Source organism: Pyrus communis, chromosome 17 (genome assembly GCF_041283825.1).
Source record: "Pyrus communis isolate YQ-2024b chromosome 17, ASM4128382v1, whole genome shotgun sequence".
Lineage (NCBI taxonomy): Eukaryota > Viridiplantae > Streptophyta > Magnoliopsida > Rosales > Rosaceae > Pyrus > Pyrus communis.
Genome location: NC_142581.1, coordinates 1,247,964 through 1,269,468, shown reverse-complemented (window position 1 = coordinate 1,269,468; position 21,505 = coordinate 1,247,964). Strand labels below are relative to the sequence as shown.

The 21,505-nt window shown below is 38.5% G+C and overlaps 2 protein-coding genes across 2 annotated transcripts; one reads left to right on the top strand and one right to left on the bottom strand.

Annotated features, from left to right (window-relative positions):
- The first annotated feature begins 2,152 nt into the window (after positions 1-2,152).
- On the top strand, positions 2,153-2,883 carry LOC148689201 (toll/interleukin-1 receptor-like protein). The gene has a single exon (XM_088688757.1). The coding sequence runs from the start codon at positions 2,304-2,306 to the stop codon at positions 2,862-2,864; it is 561 nt and encodes a 186-aa protein (XP_088544883.1). The 5' UTR covers positions 2,153-2,303; the 3' UTR covers positions 2,865-2,883.
- A 16,173-nt stretch (positions 2,884-19,056) lies between these two features.
- On the bottom strand, positions 19,057-21,125 carry LOC148689200 (toll/interleukin-1 receptor-like protein). Its single transcript, XM_088688839.1, has 2 exons — positions 20,271-21,125; positions 19,057-19,719 (listed from the first exon to the last, which is right to left on the bottom strand). The coding sequence occupies exons 1-2, from the start codon at positions 20,789-20,791 to the stop codon at positions 19,497-19,499; spliced, it is 744 nt and encodes a 247-aa protein (XP_088544965.1). The 5' UTR covers positions 20,792-21,125; the 3' UTR covers positions 19,057-19,496.
- Between the last annotated feature and the right edge of the window lie 380 nt (positions 21,126-21,505).

Here is a 21,505-nt window from a genome sequence, read left to right as displayed (position 1 = left end):
ATATGGCCAAACAGTTCAAGGTTTTTGTGATTTTACCCACAGATAGGAGTTGAAATGGGAAGGAAGGAACATATAGGGCCACTGACTCAATCACATCAGACATTAGGTTTATTTTTTCCTTTCCTAAAACCATTGCATTCTCCCCATTTGCAGTTGAAACTTGAGAGGGATTTGATAATTTTTCAAACTTATTAGGCTTGGATACATGGTTGGTCATATGATCTGTGGCACCCGAATCTACAACCCAAAAATCAAGCAACATATTTATATTAAGAGCATTTTTAAAAGCTTTCATGATACCTTGCATGTCTTCTTGGGGTATGGCTTTTGTGTCCACCAGGAAACCAGCAAACTTGCCTAGTAAAGCCGTCGAGTTCTCTTCTTCCAAGTTGTCTCCTCGGTTGCTTCCAGCACCTCCTTTCCTGCCTTGAAGGTACAACGCAAACTCACTTATGAGTTCAGCAGGATTTGCTGTGAAGGTTTTTAATGTGTCAGACCCCTTAGAAGTAGAGGCAGAAGCATGATTGGCACGATGTACAGTACGGTTCATCCTCTGTGTACCCTTGTTGTCCTTCATGAAGTCCAGTTTTAATTCTGGATGTAAAATCTAGCACGTGTCCTTAACATGACCTGTATAGTTACAGTGTTGACATTTCAAATGTGGGTGCTTTCCTTTGTACTTCCTCTCGTTGGTCAAATAAGCCCTGGTATCAGGTACACTAGCCTTTGTACCCATGTTCATGACCTTCCTCCTCACTTCTTCACGTTGGATTATTGCACATACACTGGTGAAGGAAGGGAGTTTAGAGTTCATGAGTATGTGACTTCGTAGATCTTCATATTCTGAATCGAGACTAGACAGAAGTTGAAATATCTTGTCTTCTTTTGCTCTTTTACGAATCACAGCAGCATCGATCGTATGAGGACGATATGTTTCTAACTCATTCCACATGCTTCAGTTGGAAGACTCGTGCAGCATTATTTTGACTGCCATACATTTCCTTGACAGTTTCCCATAGTTGAAATGAAGATTCTGAATAGTTGAATATTTCAGCTACCTTATGATCCATGGAGTTTATGAGCCACGACATAACCAGCTGATCTTTGCTAAGCCAGGATTCATAGTTTGGTGAGGAAGCATCAGGTACTTCGATGCTCCCATTTATGAACCCTAACCTGGACCTTCCACCTAGAGCGAGGGATACAGCTCTCGACCAAGGCAAATAGTTAAACTCATTCAACAGAATTGAGCTTAACCTTTGATTTGGATTAACGTCCATCTCAGGCACATTCACGGATGAAATCACCGGTGAACTTTCAGCATCTGATCCTAATGGATTTTCTTCAGCCATGTTGGAGGATGAACACGCTCAGCAAGTAGTAAAGCAGAAGCAGGTTATTTTTCCTGCTCTGATACCATCTTGAATTTCTTTGTTGTGTTTTTATTTTATCATGATCATAATTACAATGTACAACCACCATATATAAAGAAAAGACCTTCCTTGATTTACGCCACAACTGATGGCTTAGGGAAGGCAAACAACAACTCCTTAAATTAGGGCATTGACACTATGATTAAGGGGAGATGACAACATAGACTCCTATACAAAGGAACCAGACTATTAACCACCTGGGGAACAACCAATACTCGGGAGGAAACAAGCTTGAGCAGTTGACAAAACCCCTTAATACCTAATGACACGGAAACCATCCTAATATCTAGGAAACCCTAATAACCACTGGGCTACTTCCAATAAATGGTTAAAGTTGGGCAGAAGTTTCCCCCAAAAACCTGTTTAGGCTAATTACAATGGTCCTTAAACTTGTCACCGAGTTTTACTTTCGCTCTTAATTAGCTTTCGTTCTTTATTTATTTATTTATTTTTTTATGGTTCTCAAACTCACCTTCATGTGTACTTTAATTTTTTTGTTTGTTTAACCATTTATGTCGTAGCATGAGATTTTTAAATTTATTCTTTCTAGTTAACGGAAAAATAGATGAAGTTGACAAAAGGATAAAAAAACCATCCAAAAAAAAAGGGCGAAAATGAAGATAAATGACAAATTCAGGAACCATCCATGTAGTTAATCCTAATTGTTTTTTGCATGCATAAATCATAAAGGTTTATTTTATTTGCTATGACATTTGCATCTTCTCTCCCTCTTCTTTCTTCATTATTTTTTGCTCTCACATCTTCCAGCGATCCAAAACAATAATCAAGAGTTTCGCTGGGGAATCTTGGGAAAGACTTGTTTTCTTTAGACTGAAACGAACAGGAGTTTCACTTCTTTACTTGAAATCAATGAATACCAGTAGCCCCGCCCATGCAACCGCCGCCGGTTCGTCTTCCTCTCGGCATCCAAGCTGGAAGTACGAGGTGTTCCTGAGCTTTAGAGGCGAGGACACACGCACTGGGTTCACAGACCACCTCTCCTTTGCGTTACGCAATGCCGGAATCAACACGTTTATAGACTACCAGCTCAGAAGGGGGGAAAATATACAGAGCGAACTTGACCGAGAAATCAAAGGGTCGAGGATTGCAGTCGTCGTCTTCTCAAAGAGTTACGCGGAGTCCCGATGGTGCTTGAGGGAGCTGTCGAAGATCATGAGAGAGGGGAAAGTAGTCTATCCTATATTCTACGACGTTGACCCTTCGCAATTGAGGGAACAGAGCGGTAGTTTGGGGGAAACATTTCAGAATGAAGATCCAAATGAGGTGGAGCAGTGGAGAAGGGATCTTAAGGCTTGTGCGGATTTGAGTGGCCGGACTTTTAAGACCACTGCGGGCGGGTATAAATTCAAACTTCCTCTTTTACAAAATTTAATTGCTTGCAACATCATCAGCCAAAGTCATGATGAATAAGGCATTTAGTTCATATGAATCCATCTGTTTGCATAATTTGGATTTCCAATTGGCAGGCGTGAAGGACTGTTTATCCAGAAAGTTGTTTGAACAGTTCATTATGTCTTTTTTGTAATAAACTGTCGATCACAATTTCATTTAAGAAACTCGTTGAACAAAATTTCTTAATAATTCCTACTTTGGTGAAAAATTATATAAGCATTTGTTCAAGAATGGTTTTGGCAAGGTTAAAAATTATATGAAAATCCTTCATGATTGTTGCTCCTGCAAACATTGTTTGTTTCGATAACCTTTGATATGAGCTATCTCTATATATCATCATGCCCTTCAACAAAAGATTAAGTTGCAACCGTTGTTCATATTATAAGCTGTATGTATAAAGCACAACAAAAGAATCCCTTAAAAGTCCCACTTTGGTGAAGACATGGTTGCCTTTTTTGTTTTTTTGTTCTTAAGTCTCATCAGAGTATTGAATCTGAAGAAGCTGAAAGATGTTAGCGAGATAACAACATATATATACCTTTGTGTTTGTCACCAACATCCTTTATCTGCAAATACTGAGGAAGCCACAATGATAATAGATGCTAGGATCATATTACAAGAAGAAAATAATGATTAGTAATTAGATAAGCATCAGCCTTCACGAATTAATGAGAAGCCAATATTATTGGCTCTGATACCAAATGCTGGAACAAATATAGCAAAGCCTAATTCATTAGCAGATCATTAATCTCATGGACGATTGATATACAAAACTGAGGAAGTCATGGACGATTGATCAAAGAAGAGCTTCTACTCACTGTGAACCTTATGTTCTTGCCAGTAACAGGGCTAGTTTTCTGTATAGATTCCGAGTGGGTTGTCCACCAGTCTTTCATGTCAGCTTAAAGGTCGTCTAATTAATTTTTAATTTAAGATATATGATGAATTAGTTTAGTTGATATGAATCTTGGTGTTGCATGATACGATGAATCATCTGTTTGCATAATTTGGAATTTCAATTTGTAGGCGTGAAGCATTATTTATCCAGAATGTTGTTGGGGACATCAGCGCACTAACAAAAACCAGAGACTTGCAAACAAGTCACTCCCCCCGGCTGGAATACCCTGTCGCGTCTGCAACGGTTCACTACTTTTTTTTTAATTTTTTTTTTTTTTTTTTATTCCGCCGATTCTGTGGAACGCTGTGTTGTACTTTTCTTTTGTCATTTGAATGCTTTCCCATAGCCTAGTCAGCATTTTTTATTTTTTTCTCCTTTTGGTTATAAAGATTACTTTTATTCACCCACCCACTTTTTCTTCTTCGATTCACCACTTTCTTCTCTCCCCTCTCCTTCCCTGCCTCTTTCCTTTCTCTGCTTCTCTCCAACCAGAAGAGTTACAAGCATCTGAAGAAGAAGAAGAAGAAGAATAATAATAATCAGAACAGGACCCAGATGATCCAGTTCTCATATTCTTCAAAGTCTCGCACTTCAACCCAAGACCCTGAGCGCGAAGACAATCTCTCTCCAGCCGATGCCCACGATTTTGAGTGTGGAGTTTCTTCGCCTTTGAAAATCCAACATTGGGCGCTGAAGGATCATAGTAGTTGGATGGTTGCATCCAACAAAAATCAACTTATTGTAATGATATTTAACAATGAATAACCGTGGGTTTTATCCCAATGTATTAACTTGTGTGATTTGGAATGTCTTAGCTGTCATAGCAGTGATGAATTGTGTGCTACGGTTTTGCAGTGGGTTATGTCATTGATACCTGTTAAAAAAGTTTATGACTAAATACGATTCGTTATGAAAAGTAAAAATATATGCACTAATTGAAACAATAAACCAAAGTTAACATCTATAAATGGTACTAAATGACTGGCTTTATGGAACATACCATGTGAAAAATATTGCGTTCCCGATCATGTACCAATCGACGAAATTTTTTGAACTTGAAAATTAATTATTATGAGTTATTACACATTTTAAGTTGGAACCAGATCCCCTCCCGAGCAAATCACATGGATTGTTATATTTTGATCTAACGGTTACAATTATTATAACTTTTAGAGAAACCTCCTGTTTATAGCCGTTGAATCAAAATCTAAAGTTCCGTGTAATTTGTTCAGGAGCCTCAGCCTCCTAAGCTAAGGAGGGGATTCGATTCCACGAAAAAAGAGATGCTAATTCTTAGCCATCAATCAAATGGTCAAGCTCATTAGGTTCGTAGCCTCTCATCCTCTTTCCACCGCCCATTTTGTAAAAAGCAGTCGCTCGCACTAGCCTACTACCTTTACCTATTTTATAGTCTATTTTCCAACAATCGTTCCAACATTGGTTGGTCATTTTTTAATTCTACGCTAAAGGTTTTGCAGAGCTCTTATATTGGAGGGGTCATCGTAGCGTGACGTCTCATAATAAATTATTGTTGACTTTAAAAACTACCAAGGCTATGTGGCGTGTAGGCCGAGTAATTAGTAAGCTAACTACATCCTTCAGTTGAATGCGGGGCGTGCCAAGTCGTTGGTCAAGTCAGTTGAGGAGTAAAATATTTTGATGTGGCGTTGGACGAGATGCTGACTTCTTGATCTTGCGACTGCAACTGAGGAAGGAACACGTCTCGACTTTCGGGTTCTAGAGCCTGAAGACAAGGCTGCTAGTTCTGCAAACTTCATAAATCGTCACCCGTCATTTTCGTTGAAATCTTGCAGGGTGATGTAGCCAACATGATCATCGTAATAGCGAGCTCGAATCATATTAACCTCGAATGGTTGATTGTCGGCCGGATGAACCATGGCTGACTTGTCGTCCCAGAAGATGAGGACTTGATACAATGACGAGGGGATAGAGCCAATTTGGTGAATACAGTCCCTACCAAGCAATGCATTATACTTGGTCTTTGAATCAACTATAAAAAACGCGGTCATGTGACTTCGACCTGCGATATTCACATATAAAGGAAGCACCCCTTTAGTCTGAGATTTGTCACCAAAAAAGCTGCTCATGGTTACTCATGATGGAATGAGTTTGTCTTTGGAGCGATATAATGCCTTCATGACAAAAACGAGCATGATGTTGATTGTTGCTCCACAGTCGACAAAAATCTTGGAAATCGGGTATCCTTTAATATGGACCGGGACATACAACAACCTCAAATGATGAAGATTAACGGATGAAGAACGGGGACACAGTTTAGTGAGAGCTTCTTTAAGCTTATCTTCCTTGCTTACTTGCTCAATTTCTTTAGTGGCCACAAAATCAACTTGCGTGGCCTTCTCGGCAACCACATCGCTGTCTAGGAAATTTGGTTGAGATGTGGTTAGCCGGAATTCAGTACATAAAACATGAACCATGCTGATTTCCATGTTGTCGAGGATCGAAGAGCCTATCGGGTCGTAATCTTAGTCCTTTGGATTTTCGGGCGAGATATCTTGCTCATGGGCATTATTCGTTTGGTCATCTTCGGCTGCCACGAGAATACATTTATGCGGTATATCTATCAAAGCTGTTTCATTTTGAATGTCGACCTTTGACTCGCTCGGAGTTAGGACTTGGTCTTACGCTTATAAAACTTTACGAGTCCGCTCTTGATATACGATGCAGGCGTCTTTTGTGTCTAGATAAGCATCTAAACGCGCCACGCACTCTTTTTCATTGGCTGTAAGACCGAAGAGGGAAACAGTTGAGAAAAATTTAAAATGGTATCGTAAATAATGGAGGTCCTTGAGAGAGAAAGGGAGATCGGCATCACCAATATTAGTATATGGGTCTACCTCAAAGTTGAGAACTCAGGCCTTGCGTATATGTTGGAACCTAGCCTTCATTCCTGGATCCGTGGTCTTTTGGATGATCTGATCGACATTGGGGCAGGTTAATGCTAGATCAAGGGACTCTTGGCCTTCTTTTTGCTAGCCATACAAGTCATTAGTTGAATGTTTCTTGTGGAACTCCAGCATGTGTTCCAAAGTTTTGTCGAGAAACGACCGGTAGAGATTTCGTCTGACTTTAATTAATGGCTCTTATAGGGGTAGCTGAGGAAGTTTGTTTTCGACTTCCTTCAGGAAGTGCTTGAGGCGAGCTCTTATTTCCCATGGCCAAAAAATGAGTTTAATTTGCTTCTCAGATTCTTCAATTGTGGTTTCAAAATTGTGATTGATTACCTTATTCCCTTGAAGCAGCTCGGTCATAATTGCTAAAGGTTTTCGGTCATCTTTGCTACCCACCGTTTCTTTCGATTTCCATTTGGTGGCTGGGGTAGCCTAAACTATTCGTCGGCGAGCCATATAGTCTATTTTTAGCGATGACATTTCTGTGATTTGGACAACGTATTATATGTAGCAGTAGGGGAGTTGTAGCTGTACCAACGCTGGTCGTGTGACTCAAGTGGCTTGAAGGTTCGATGGTTCGTTGGTTCGCTGGTAAACCTGAGCTACTAGAGTTGCGTGCATAATGCTCTTCATTGTAAAATGACACGTTGAAATCAAGTTGTTGTCTGGTCGAAGACGGCTTGCTATTCTATGTTTGGAGGCTGAGCCTATTGAAAACTCTCTGGCATTAGCCTGTACCGAGTATTTTTTTAGATGTTGCCGTAGCTGCATCTCTCAGTTGTGGTGCCTCGGCCTGAAGTGGTTGTTCCTTTGGCTCATTTAAGATGACGTTTGATTTGCACCGACTACATAAAACTATTAACCCGTTAGTTTCCTCTGTGCTGAAGTCCGACATTAACTCGACATAAGCTGAGTTTGAAAAGTATTTGGGTGGCTTATTCGAAGATAGGTTAATTTTCAATCATGGCTGAGAGTTCTGCTTAAGGACGAACTGCGTTGGGATGAACTACATTGGGACAAACTCGGCTTTTCCTTTTCCTTTATACTTAGGTAGATGAGCATCTACCATGCTTACCGTTGTCGAGGGGAAAGGATTGGCATCAACGATAATTTGTTTGTCGGGAAACTTGAATTTACCATTGTCGATCCAGCTTTGGATGACGTCAGGAAATACAACACAGTTGTTTGTCGCATGCTTGTTCGAGTTATGGTACTTGCAATACGTCTTTCCTTTTGAAATCTTCGGCTTTGGGAATATTATGCCCTGGCTGAAGCTTGACGATTTTTGCAAGTAACAACTTGTCGAAGATGGGGTAGGCTTTGGTGATGTCAAAAGTATAGACCTTTGATGTTTTGACGATGGTTTCCTCAAAGGCCAAACATGTTTTAACATCTTTGGAGTTAGCATGAGCCAACGCTTTATATACGTACGGTTTGTCAATTACTATTTTGGCCGCATCTATACTGGCATATTAAGACTCTTCGCCTTCGGCGGATGCATAACTTATCGTTGGGTTTTTATAGATCGTCCCTCGGGTTTTGGATTTCGAGATTTTCTCTTCTCGGAGCAAATAATCATATTGCTCGACATGTTAAACCAGTTCATACATATCTCGGAAGTTTACTCCCAAGAATTTCTTTCTGTACTCCATATCCAGGCCATTCAGGGCAAGCCTAACAAACTTGACTTCGGGAAGGGGTACTTGACACCAGTTTCCGACTGACTTAAACCTTGTAAGATATTCCATTGGTGATTCATCAGATGCTTGAGCCATCTTGGCCAAAGAAGAAAATGACATTTCCATTCCTGGCTGATAGAATTGCTCATGAAATTTCTTGACTAATTCCTCCCAGCTTTGGATAAAGTTGGGTGGGAGATTGATGTACTATGCGATCGCTGAGCCGGTTAACGAGAAATTGAATAGTCGTAGTTTATGAAAATCACTATTAACGTCTCCACATTGAGCAGTGAATCGAGCCACGTGTTCTAACAAGGACAAAGATGATTATCCAGCGAAAAGGCTAAAGTCTGGAATCTTGAATCCCAAGCCTACGTGGCACGCATGCCAAGTAATTAATAAGCTAACTACGTCATTCGGTTGAATTTTGGTTGAATGTGAGGCAAGCCAACTCACCGATCGAGTTCGTGCGGGGAGTAAAATATGTTGATATGGTATTGGGTGCGTTGCTGACTTCTTGACTTTGCAACTGCAGCCAAGGAAGGAACACGTCTCGACCTTCGGGTTCTAGAGCCTGAAGAGAAGGCTGCTAATTCTGTGAAGTTCATAAATCGTAAGTGCTAGGTTCGATCTGGGTAATTATATTCATAAGAGTATAAATATGCTGAACTGGTACCAAACTATAAAATATAAGTACTCGAAAAAGATAAATGTCTTCATTGTAAATGTGGTTCGGCCGTCAAAATGCCAAACTCTAAAATTTATTTGCAAATACCTAATCATAAAACAAAACTCGGCTTTCAATATGCCGAGCCTAGTAACCTGGCAACACCTCATGACACACCTCGACCTCAATCGAGGCATGCAGGTCATCACGTGAGGATGACGTAACCATGTACGTTGTGCGGAAGTGGTAATGATATGAAAATGCGAATAAATAAAATCCACTAGTTTTCTTACCTTAGACTAGCCTATAAGTACACTTAAAGGTGAATAGAGTAAAGATACACATAACCAGAGCATAGGTATTAAAGTGCAGTCCAGAAGACTAAGTAATAATTATACAAAACATAAAAAAAAACCCTACACTGGTGAATGTCTGTTAGAACTGCCGTGAAGTCCTCGTGAGCCACCGACACGAACTTCTATCTAGAACCTAGAGGAGTGAAAAACAGAAAATGTGAGTGGGCAAAAACAAAGCTTTTCAAAATAATTTATCTTTCCAAAAGTAATAACCCCTCACCGTAAAACCTATATAAGTTTCCCAGAAAATAATATTGTATACATATATAAAAACTAAGCTTGAGAATAGTAAAACCATGAGTATGACATGTTAATCATCTTAACCATGAATGAGTAAGCCAGGTGAATTGCACTAATATAAAGTGACATATCAGCCGAAGTCACCTAATGTGACATATACGACTAAATCTATAACTCAACAATCAAATCAAATCCTGCACACAAGTTAGAACCACCAATGTGGTCTGTACGACAGGCTAGATGTAAATAAATACGCTCAAGTGCTACGATCACGTGAAGGCTGTGCGAAGGATTGCGAGTTACCTACGAGTCGGAACCACCTAATGTGGTTTGTACGACAGGCTGGCACCTGCCTTAGATCCAAGGTGAGTGTGTGGTGCGGAAGGTGAGCGATCAAGTGAAGGCTAGGCCCTATCCTCGGGCGGAACATTAACACCGGGGTGCAGGATATAAATCACTAAAAGAAACTCCTTATAATCATACACACTAACATCACAAACATCACTATATACTCACTGAAGCTTACCTGAATGTCCACAGCGTCGAGCAGTAATATTCACAGCTATATTAAGGCATATACTAATATGTAATGCATACGACATGGCATTTAAAATGTAAAAACCATTTAAACAGCTTCTGGGAAACATAAGGCATATATATATATATATATATATATATATATATATATATATATATATATATATATATATATATATATAACTCAAAAGCTCACTCACTGGTATGTAGTCGAGTCGTAACCCCCAATGCCTATGAACGTTAAATTTGAAATTTTAATTCTTATGGAATTTAAAACAATAATTAATTAGCCAAATTGCAAGAAAAATTTGTAAGAAAAAATAATTAAGAAAAAAAGAATAAAAAAAGAGTATAAGTGTATTTTCAAGTGAAGGGATAGTGATATAATTTTGCTCACATAGGTTGGCTAGATGTAGCCAAATTTTATGCTACCCAAGAAAGAAAGTTGATAGCCCAAGTGGTGAATCTAGCCCAATTTTTCGGCTCATTGGGGATAAAATTTCTCACTAAGGCTTGAAATGTAGTAGTCTTATGGAGAATAAAGCCTCATTGAAAATGCTCTTAAAGCCCCAAAGATTTTTCAGAGCTTTAAATTAGATTGTATCCATCATTTTTCTAGCCTCATATAAAACCCAAAAACAAACAAATCAAGCACTCGGTTGGAATACCGTGTGTGCAAGGCCGCAACAGTTCACTACTACCTTTTTCTTTTTTGGAAAATTTTATTTAAACCCATGTAACATATTTCTACACCTAACTTAAATTTTAAATGTTAATCGTCTTTTTTATCTTATTGCACAATTACTATTAAGTATAAATGAAATTAATAATAAAACTCAAATTTATGAATAAACCCAAACTATAATTAGACCCTACCATCATTCCTTGTTTATCCTACTTTCATTCCGGCTAAAACCCTAATAGCTATTATAGAGAAAAACAATTTTTTTTTTTAATTGATGGATGGTGATTTTGAAGTTTTAAATCCTCCAACTAAAGTATAACTCGATTTATGGATTTTTTTTGTTCATTTGATTTAAATTTTTTTAGAGTTTAGAAGATGAGTATTTGGGTTTCAATTTTTTCTCATCAATCTTGCATAGTTTGTTAAACTTTTTGCAACATCAAATTGTTGCAAATACTCTCCCGATCTCTCTCTACACCCCAAGACACTAAAAGAACTTGCAGACATTGCAAGGACTTTCGATTCCATTTGCTTCTTCTTTGGGTCAAATTTCATGCATTTTATATTATATTTTTATTGTTTTTCTCTGCTGCTACCATCTCTTCCCTCCTCCCTCCTCCCAAATTTCTGGGCAGTTTCATTATCAGGATATGACAATGGGTGAGATGGTAGGTAGTTACAGGATAGCCATAGGATGTACTGATGTGCAGTGCTGGTGAACTCCTGTAATGGGGTTGTTGCTTTGAGTCAATCACTTGGTACAATTTTCATATGGAAGCCTATAAGCTCTGCTCCTCTGTGTCACAAAGGACCCGTCTCTGCAATCACACTCCACCATAACGATCACCTCATGGTGAAATCTGGGAACGAGAAGAAAATTAAGATTTGAGACTTGAGGAAACTTGAGGATGAACCACTCCAATACGATTTACTGTCATTAATCGAAATAAAAAATCAAATAGGTGTAAAGATAAATTTACATATTGAATTGAGTTTGTAAAGGCGTTTTAGGTAGTAAATTTAGTTTTAAAGAGATAATGATAGTTTAGTTAAAAATCAAATGGGTGCAAAGAATAAGTTGGGTGTAGAAAGAGGTTAGACGGGTTCAAATAAAATTTCTTTTTTTTTTTCTTTTTTACTTGGCTAAGTGCTTATGTGGCCAACAAGTTGTTGCTTTGACTTGACAAATGCCTATATCATTGTAAGTAGGGCTGGGTTCGGTTTTTTTCGGTTCGGTTTTTTCTCAAAACCGAAACCGAACCGAAATTTCGGTTCGGTTCGGTTCGGTTCAAATTTTTTTCGGTTTTTTTCGGTTCGGTTTTTTTTCGGTTCGGTTTTTTTCGGTTCGGTTTCGGTTTTTTTCGGTTTTTTTTTTTTTTTTTTTTTTTTTTTTTTTTTTCTTTCTCCCTCCAAAATTATTAAAAAAAAAAAAGGAAATATGAAAGTTCACATTCATATTAATAGCCCAGGTGGAATGAAAAATAAGGAGGAGGAGGGTTAGGGCTACAGTTAAGGGTTTTGTTAAAAAGATTAAAAAATTAAAAAAAGTCTCACAAATCCTGGAGGCATGAGGGTTCGAACCCATGCCTCCATGCTTGTAAAGTTTCACTGAAACCAACTTGGCAACAGGTTCTGTTTTGTTATGATTGTATGACTAAACTATTTATAAATATTCACAAAAATTATATATATATATATCGGTTCGGTTCGGTTCGGTTCGGTTTCCGAGCCTCAAAAACCGAAACCGAACCGGTCAGATTCGGTTCGGTTCGGTTTGACAATTTCGGTTCGGTTTTTTTTTCGGTTCGGTTTTTTTCGGTCTCGGTCCGGTTCGGTTTTCGGTTTTTTTCGGTTTTCGGTTTTTTGAACCCACCCCTAATTGTAAGGGTTGGCTAGAAAGGCTCAAATGAAATAAACAAATGTCTATTTCATTTCCAAGTTTGTTACATGAATTGATGAATGTAACGAGAGGTATAAAGCAAGTGCTAGAGATACATGTAAAATGAGATCATACGCAAAAGAATAAATGAGATAGATACATAATGGTTCAATCTATAAGAGGCTCAAAAGCTCACAATTGTTAAATAAACTCACTAGATTACATATGAAGCATTAAATCATGCTCTAGTTTCACATTTACATGGCTATGTGCATATAAATTTTCCAAGTCATGATCATCAAAAATATGATCAAAACAAAAATAATATAAAGAACTAATGTCAAGCTTAGATTTCTTGAAAGTTATAAGAAAATAAAGACCAAATCTCATAAGTGAATTGGGAAGTAGCCAATAAGAACAAGACTAAATATATATATATATATATATATTTTTTTTTTGGATTTTTTGAATTTTTTTAAATTTTATTTTTCATGTATTTTTTCGAACTAAAATGAAGAAGACTAAAAAAAATGAAGATAAGAATAATGAAAATAGACAACAAAAGTACAGAAAAAGAAAAATAAATCAATAAAGCTCTTGGACGAAGAAACTTCCCAGTTTAAAGAAGTGGCAACCGAAGATGAAGATGGAAATCCACCCCCAAACTTGATTTTTGTATAAGCAAGAAGGTAAAGTGGCTCCACTTTTTTGCAAAAATACAAAACAATGGGTAAGCTTAACAAGAGACTTAGGAAACAACTAGCAAGAGTGCCTGTGCGGTTCTGTGGGTTTTCAAACTGTACAAAACATGGAGAAAGTTTTAAATGTATATATGACAAGCCATACTACTTATAGACATGTGGAAAATGTACTTACAACACTATCCACAATAAGGAACAATGAACTTCCTTGATCTAATGGGCTTGTTTTCATTTTGCTTAGCATCATTGACTAAAATTAGGAGAGAAATAGAAAAAAAATATTCAAAAATTGTCTATGAAGGAAACAAATTCAATCCAAATTATATATAATAGATTATCTATTACCTATAAGGAAGAAGACTTGGTAAAACCATTTTACCACATCAGGAAACGTCTGCTCATATGATTTGTAATTCATTGCAACAAATTTATTTCCATCACCAATGCCTCGAACTTGCAGGATCTAAATTTAAAAAAAAAAATTAACAATTATTAATGGACATTGATCACCAAAAATGAAATTATGGACCCTAAAACTTCCATTATGGTGAAAAATATAAACATTGCGAAACTGGAAAAGAAAACAATTCTAAAGAGAAACTGAGAAGAGGGATTGCATTGAATGGAAACCGCAAACACAAACTGAAACAATTCTTATAGGATAAGTCAGTCGAACTTACAACAGAGTGAGGAGTGTGCAATCTCGCTGCCAATTTGCTAAACCAAGATTACCTACACCAAATTAGAACATTTTAAATGTTTTTCTCAAGTTGATTTTTGAACGTATTATCTTAAAGTTTTTCAATAAACTTTTCAATCTAAAATATGATCATAATAATTTACATGTAACGAGTTTGTCATCACATGATGTTTCAGTATTGTATGTATAATTTGTTGTGAGACGCCACGCTATGATGACCCCTCCAATATAAGAGCTTTGCAAAACCTTTAGCATAGAATTGAAAAATGACCAACCAATGTTGGAACGATTGTTGGAAAATAGACTATAAAATAGATAGGTAAAGTTAATAGGCTAGTGCACGCTACTGCTTTTTACAAAATGGACGGTGGATAGAGAATGAGAGCCTACGGACCTAATGAGCTTGACCACTGGTTTGATTGATGGCTAAGAATTAGCATCTTTTTTTCCGTGGAATCGAATCCCCTCCTTAGCTTAGGAGGCTGAGCCTGCTGAGCAAATCACATAGAACATTGGATTTTGATTTAACGGCTACAAACAGGAGGTTCCTCTAAAAGTTATAATAATTGTAACCGTTGGATCATTCGTGGGATTTTGAACCCGAAGGCTGATACGTGTTCCTTCCTCAGCTGCAGTTGCAAGATCAAGAAGTCAGCAGTGCGCCCAATGCCACATCAACGTATTTTACTCCTCACACAAACTCGATCGACGAGTTAACACGCCTCGCATTCAACCGAATAACGCAGTTAGCTTATTAATTACTCGGCCTGCGCGCCACATAGGCTTGGGATTCAAGATTCCAGACTTTAGCCTTTTCACTGGATAATCATCTTTATCCTCGTTAGAACACGTGGCTCGATTCACTGCTCAATGTGAAGACGTTAACAGTGATTTTCATAAACTACGACTATTCAATTTCTAGTTAACTGGCTCAACATTCGCATGGTACATCAACCTCCCACCCAACTCTATCCAAAAGTTGAGAGGAATTAGTCGAGAAATTTCATGAGCAATTATATCGGTTAGGAATGGAAATGTCTGTTTCTTCTTTGGCCAAGACGGCTCAAGCATTTGATGAATCACTAATATAATATCTTATGAGGTTTAAGTCGATCAGAAACTGGTGTCGAGTACCCCTTCCCAAAGTCGAGTTTGTTAGGCTTGCCTTGAATGGCCTGGATATGAAGTATAAAAAGAAATTCTTGGGGGCAAACTTCCGAGTTATGTACGAATTGGCTCAACATGTCAAGCAATATGATTATTTGCTCCGAGAAGAGAAAATCTCGAAATCCCTAACCTGAGGGACGATCTATAAAAACCCAACGATAAGTTATACATCGGCCAAAGGCGAAAAGTCCAAATATGCCAGTATAGCTACGACTAAGATAAAACCGTACGTATGTAAAGTGTTGCCTCACGCTAACTCCAAAGATGTTAAAACCGGTTCAGCCTCTTAGGAAACCGTTGTCAAAACATCAAAGGTCTATACTTTCGACATCACTAAAGCCAACGCCATCTTCGACCAGTTGTTACTTGCAAAAATCGTCAAGCTTTGACCAGGGCATAATATTCCCAAGGCCAAAGATTTCAAAAGGAAAGATGTATTGCAAGTACCACAACTCGAACAAGCATACGACAAATAATTGTGTTGTATTTCGTGACGTCATCCAAAGCTGGATCGATAATGGTAAATTCAAGTTTCCCGAGAAACAAATTATCGTTGATGTCGATCCTTTCCCCTCGACAACGGTAAGCATGGTAGATGCTTATCTACTTAAGGACAAAGGAAAATGAAAAGCTGAGTTCGTCCTAATGTAGTTCGTCCTTAAGCGGAACTCTCAGCCATGATTGAAAATTAATCTATCTTTGAATAAGCCACCCAAATACTTTTCAAACTCAGCTTATGTCGAGTTAATGTCGGACTTCAGCACAGAGGAAACTAACAGGTTGATAGTTTTATGTAGTCGGTGCAAATCAAACGTCATCTTAAATGAGCCGAAGGAACAGCCACTTCAAGCTGAGGCACCACAACTGAGAGATGCAGCTACAACATCTAAAAAAATATTCGGTACAGGCCAACGCCAGAGAGTTTTCAATAGGCTCAGCCCCCAAACATAGAATAGCAAGCCATCTTCGGCCAGACAGTGACTTGATTTCAACGTGTCATTTCACAATAAAGAGTATTATGCGCGCAACTCTAGTAGCTCAGGTTCACCAGCGAACCATTGAACCTTCAAGCCACTTGAGTCGCATGACCAGCGTTGGTACAGCTAGAACTCTCCTACTGCTTCATATAATACGTTGACCAAATCACAGAAATGTCATCGCTAAAAATAGACTGTATGGCTCGCCGACGAATAGCTTAGGCTACCTCAGCCACCAAATGGAAATTGAAAGAAACGGTAGGTAACGAAGATGACCGACAACCTTTAGCAATTATGACCGAGCTGCTTTAAGGGAATAAGGTAATCAATCACAATTTTGAAATCACAATTGAAGAATCTGAGAAGCGAATCAAACTCCTTTTTTGGCCATAGGAAATAAAAGCTCGCCTCGAGCATTTCCTGAAGGAAGCGGAAAGCAAACTTCCTCAGCTACCCCTATAAGAGCCATTAATTAAAGTCAGATGAAATCTCCACCGGTCGTTTCTCGACAAAACTTTGGAACACATGCGGGAGTTCCACAAGAAGCATTCAACTAATGACTTGTATGGCTAGCAAAAAGCATGCCAAGAGTCCCTTGATCTAGCATTAACCTGCCCTGATGCCGATTAGATCATCCAAAAGACCACGGATCCAGGAATGAAGACTAGATTCCAACAAATACACAAGGCCCGAGTTCTCAACTTTGAGGTAGACCAATATACTAATATTGGTGCTGCCGATCTCCCTTTCTCTCTCGAGGACCTCTATTATTTGCAATACCATTTTAAATTTTTCTCAACTGTTTCCCTCTTCGGTCTTACAGCCAATGAAAAAGAGTGTGTGGCGTGTTTAGATGCTTATCTAGACACAAAAGACGCCTGCATCGTATATCAAGAGCGGACTCGTAAAGTTTTATAAGCGTAATACCAAGTCCTAACTCCGAGCGAGTCAAAGGTCGACATTCAAAATGAAACAGCTTTGATAGATATACCGCATAAATGTATTCTCGTGGCAGCCGAAGATGACCAAACGAATAATGCCCATGAGCAAGATATCTCGCCCGAAAATCCAAAGGACTAAGATTACGACCCGATAGGCTCTTCGATCCTCGACAACATGGAAATCAGCATGGTTCATGTTTTATGTACTGAATTCCGGCTAACCACATCTCAACCAAATTTCCTAGACAGCGATGTGGTTGCCGAGAAGGCCACGCAAGTTGATTTTGTGGCCACTAAAGAAATTGAGCAAGTAAGCAAGGAAGATAAGCTTAAAGAAGCTCTCACTAAACTGTGTCCCCGTTCTTCATCCGTTAATCTTCATCATTTGAGGTTGTTGTATGTCCCGGTCCATATTAAAGGATACCCGATTTCCAAGATTTTTGTCGACTGTGGAGCAACAATCAACATCATGCTCGTTTTTGTCATGAAGGCATTATATCGCTCCAAAGACAAACTCATTCCATCAGGAGTAACCATGAGCAGCTTTTTTGGTGACAAATCTCAGACTAAAGGGGTGCTTCCTTTATATGTGAATATCGCAGGTCGAAGTCACATGACCGCGTTTTTTATAGTTGATTCAAAGACCAAGTATAATGCATTGCTTGGTAGGGACTGTATTCACCAAATTGGCTCTATCCCCTCGTCATTGTATCAAGTCCTCATCTTCTGGGACGACAAGTCAGCCATGGTTCATCCGACCGACAATCAACCATTCGAGGTTAATATGATTCGAGCTCGCTATTACGATGATCATGTTGGCTACATCACCCTGCAAGATTTCAACGAAAAATGACGGCTGACGATTTATGAAGTTTGCAGAACTAGCAGCCTTGTCTTCAGGCTCTAGAACCCGAAAGTCGAGACGTGTTCCTTCCTCAGTTGCAGTCGCAAGATCAAGAAGTCAGCATCTCGTCCAACGCCACATCAAAATATTTTACTCCTCAACTGACTTGACCAACGACTTGGCACGCCCCGCATTCAACTGAAGGATGTAGTTAGCTTACTAATTACTCGGCCTACACGCCACATAGCCTTGGTAGTTTTTAAAGTCAACAATAATTTATTATGAGACGTCACGCTACGATGACCCCTCCAATATAAGAGCTCTGCAAAACCTTTAGCGTAGAATTAAAAAATGACCAACCAATGTTGGAACGATTGTTGGAAAATAGACTATAAAATAGGTAAAGGTAGTAGGCTAGTGCGAGCGACTGCTTTTTACAAAATGGGCGGTGGAAAGAGGATGAGAGGCTACGAACCTAATGAGCTTGACCATTTGATTGATGGCTAAGAATTAGCATCTCTTTTTTCGTGGAATCGAATCCCCTCCTTAGCTTAGGAGGCTGAGGCTCCTGAACAAATTACACGGAACTTTAGATTTTGATTCAACGGCTATAAACAGGAGGTTTCTCTAAAAGTTATAATAATTGTAACCGTTAGATCAAAATATAACAATCCATGTGATTTGCTCGGGAGGGGATCTGGTTCCAACTTAAAATGTGTAATAACTCATAATAATTAATTTTCAAGTTCAAAAAATTTCGTCGATTGGTACATGATCGGGAACGCAATATTTTTCACATGGTATGTTCCATAAAGCCAGTCATTTAGTACCATTTATAGATGTTAACTTTGGTTTATTGTTTCAATTAGTGCATATATTTTTACTTTTCATAACGAATCGTATTTAGTCATAAACTTTTTTAACAGGTATCAATGACATAACCCACTGCAAAACCGTAGCACACAATTCATCACTGCTATGACAGCTAAGACATTCCAAATCACACAAGTTAATACATTGGGATAAAACCCACGGTTATTCATTGTTAAATATCATTACAATAAGTTGATTTTTGTTGGATGCAACCATCCAACTACTATGATCCTTCAGCGCCCAATGTTGGATTTTCAAAGGCGAAGAAACTCCACACTCAAAATCGTGGGCATCGGCTGGAGAGAGATTGTCTTCGCGCTCAGGGTCTTGGGTTGAAGTGCGAGACTTTGAAGAATATGAGAACTGGATCATCTGGGTCCTGTTCTGATTATTATTCTTCTTCTTCTTCTTCTTCTTCAGATGCTTGTAACTCTTCTGGTTGGAGAGAAGCAGAGAAAGGAAAGAGGCAGGGAAGGAGAGGGGAGAGAAGAAAGTGGTGAATCGAAGAAGAAAAAGTGGGTGGGTGAATAAAAGTAATCTTTATAACCAAAAGGAGAAAAAAATAAAAAATGCTGACTAGGCTATGGGAAAGCATTCAAATGACAAAAGAAAAGTACAACACAGCGTTCCACAGAATCGGCGGAATAAAAAAAAAAAAAAAAAATTAAAAAAAAAGTAGTGAACCGTTGCAGACGCGACAGGGTATTCCAGCCGGGGGGAGTGACTTGTTTGCAAGTCTCTGGTTTTTGTTAGTGCGCTGATGTCCCCAACAACATTCTGGATAAACAATGCTTCACGCCTACAAATTGAAATTCCAAATTATGCAAACAGATGATTCATCGTATCATGCAACACCAAGATTCATATCAACTAAACTAATTCATCATATATCTTAAATTAAAAATTAATTAGACGACCTTTAAGCTGACATGAAAGACTGGTGGACAACCCACTCGGAATCTATACAGAAAACTAGCCCTGTTACTGGCAAGAACATAAGGTTCTCAGTGAGTAGAAGCTCTTCTTTGATCAATCGTCCATGACTTCCTCAGTTTTGTATATCAATCGTCCATGGCTTCCTCAGTCTTTTTTATCAATCGTCCATGTCATTAATGATCTGCTAATGAATTAGGTTTTGCTACATTTTTTCCAACATTTGGTAGCACAGCCAATACTATTGGCTTCTCATTAATCCGTCAAGGCTGATGCTTATCTATTTACTAATCATTATATTCTTCTTCTAATTACTAATTACTAATTATTATATTGTTCTTCTTCTAATCATTAATCTAATTATACAAGATGTTGCAAGCAATTAAATTTTGTAAGAGAGGAAATTTGAAATTATACCCATCCACCGTGGTTTTAAGATTCCAGCCACTCAAATTTGCACAAGCCTTAAGATCCTTTCTCCACTGCTCGACTTCATTTGGATCTTCCTCCCTTTCATGCTTCCGAAATGCTTCCTCAAAACTACCACTCTGTTTCCTCACTTGAGAAGGGTCAACGTCGTAGAATATTGGATAGACTACTTTCCCCTCTTGGTCTTCTCGGGACCTCATGATCTTCGACAGCTCCCTCAGGCAACATCCGGACTCTGCGTACCTCTTTGAGAAGACGACGACGGTGATCCACGACCCTTCGATTTCTCCGTGAAGTTCGCTCTGTATATTTTCCTCCCTTCTGAGCTGGTTGTCTACAAACGTGTTGATTCTGGCATCGCTTAACGCAGTGGAGAGGTGGTCTGTGAAGGTAGTGCGTGTGTCGTCGCCGAAGCTGAGGAACACCTCGTACTTCCAGTGGTTTGAACGCCGAGACGAAGACGAAGTGGCGGCGGCGGCGGTTGCATGGGCGGATCTGCTGGTATTCATTGATTTCAAGTAAAGAAGTGAAAAACTCCTGATTGTTTCAGTCTAAAGAAAGCAAGTCTTTCTCAAGATTCCCAGTGAAACTCCTGATTATTGTTTTGAATCGCTGGAAGATGTGAGAACAAAGCAAATTAAGGACCGCAGTTCTCTGATTATTGTTTTGCAAAAACAAACCCTCGAAGATCTGAAAGGTAGCTCAAACAGATGCAAAACTGAAATCGAAAATAGTAGAGAGAGGAGATACTTCTCTTTAATGACTTCCAGTTCCAGCTCTTTGTCTCGATCTGGATCTCGGTCAGAATTGGCGGTGGAAAGAAGACGGAGAAAAAACAGATAATTGAGGAGAAAAATAATGAAGAAAGAAGACGGAGAGTAGGAAGGCTTTTCTTAACGTGTGCTTCAAGTTTAGCTTTTAACATATTTGTGTTTAGAAATTGGGCTTCAAATTGGGTAAAAACACAAATACCTAATATTAATAATTAAACAAATAAAATTAATATATATTCGGTTCGGTTTAATTCACTGAAATCGAAATGGGTAAAAAAATAAATACCTAACATAAATAAAATTAATATATATTATGTTCGGTTCAGTTCAGTTCTCCTTTTAATTTGGTTCTTTTTTTTCTTTTTTTTTTGGTTTTTTTGGTTTCGATTCGGTGTTTAGATCTTTTTTTTTTTTTTCATTTGTCGATTTTTTGAGCGCACCCTTAGTTCA

Coding starts and splice junctions, on each gene's coding strand:
- LOC148689201 (XM_088688757.1), top strand. CDS start 2,304: ATGAATACCAGTAGCCCCGCCCATGCAACCGCCGCCGGTTCGTCTTCC.
- LOC148689200 (XM_088688839.1), bottom strand. CDS start 20,791: ATGAATACCAGCAGATCCGCCCATGCAACCGCCGCCGCCGCCACTTCG. Junction 19,720..20,270: donor CTTAAAACCACGGTGGATGG/GTATAATTTCAA, acceptor TTCAATTTGTAG/GCGTGAAGCATTGTTTATCC.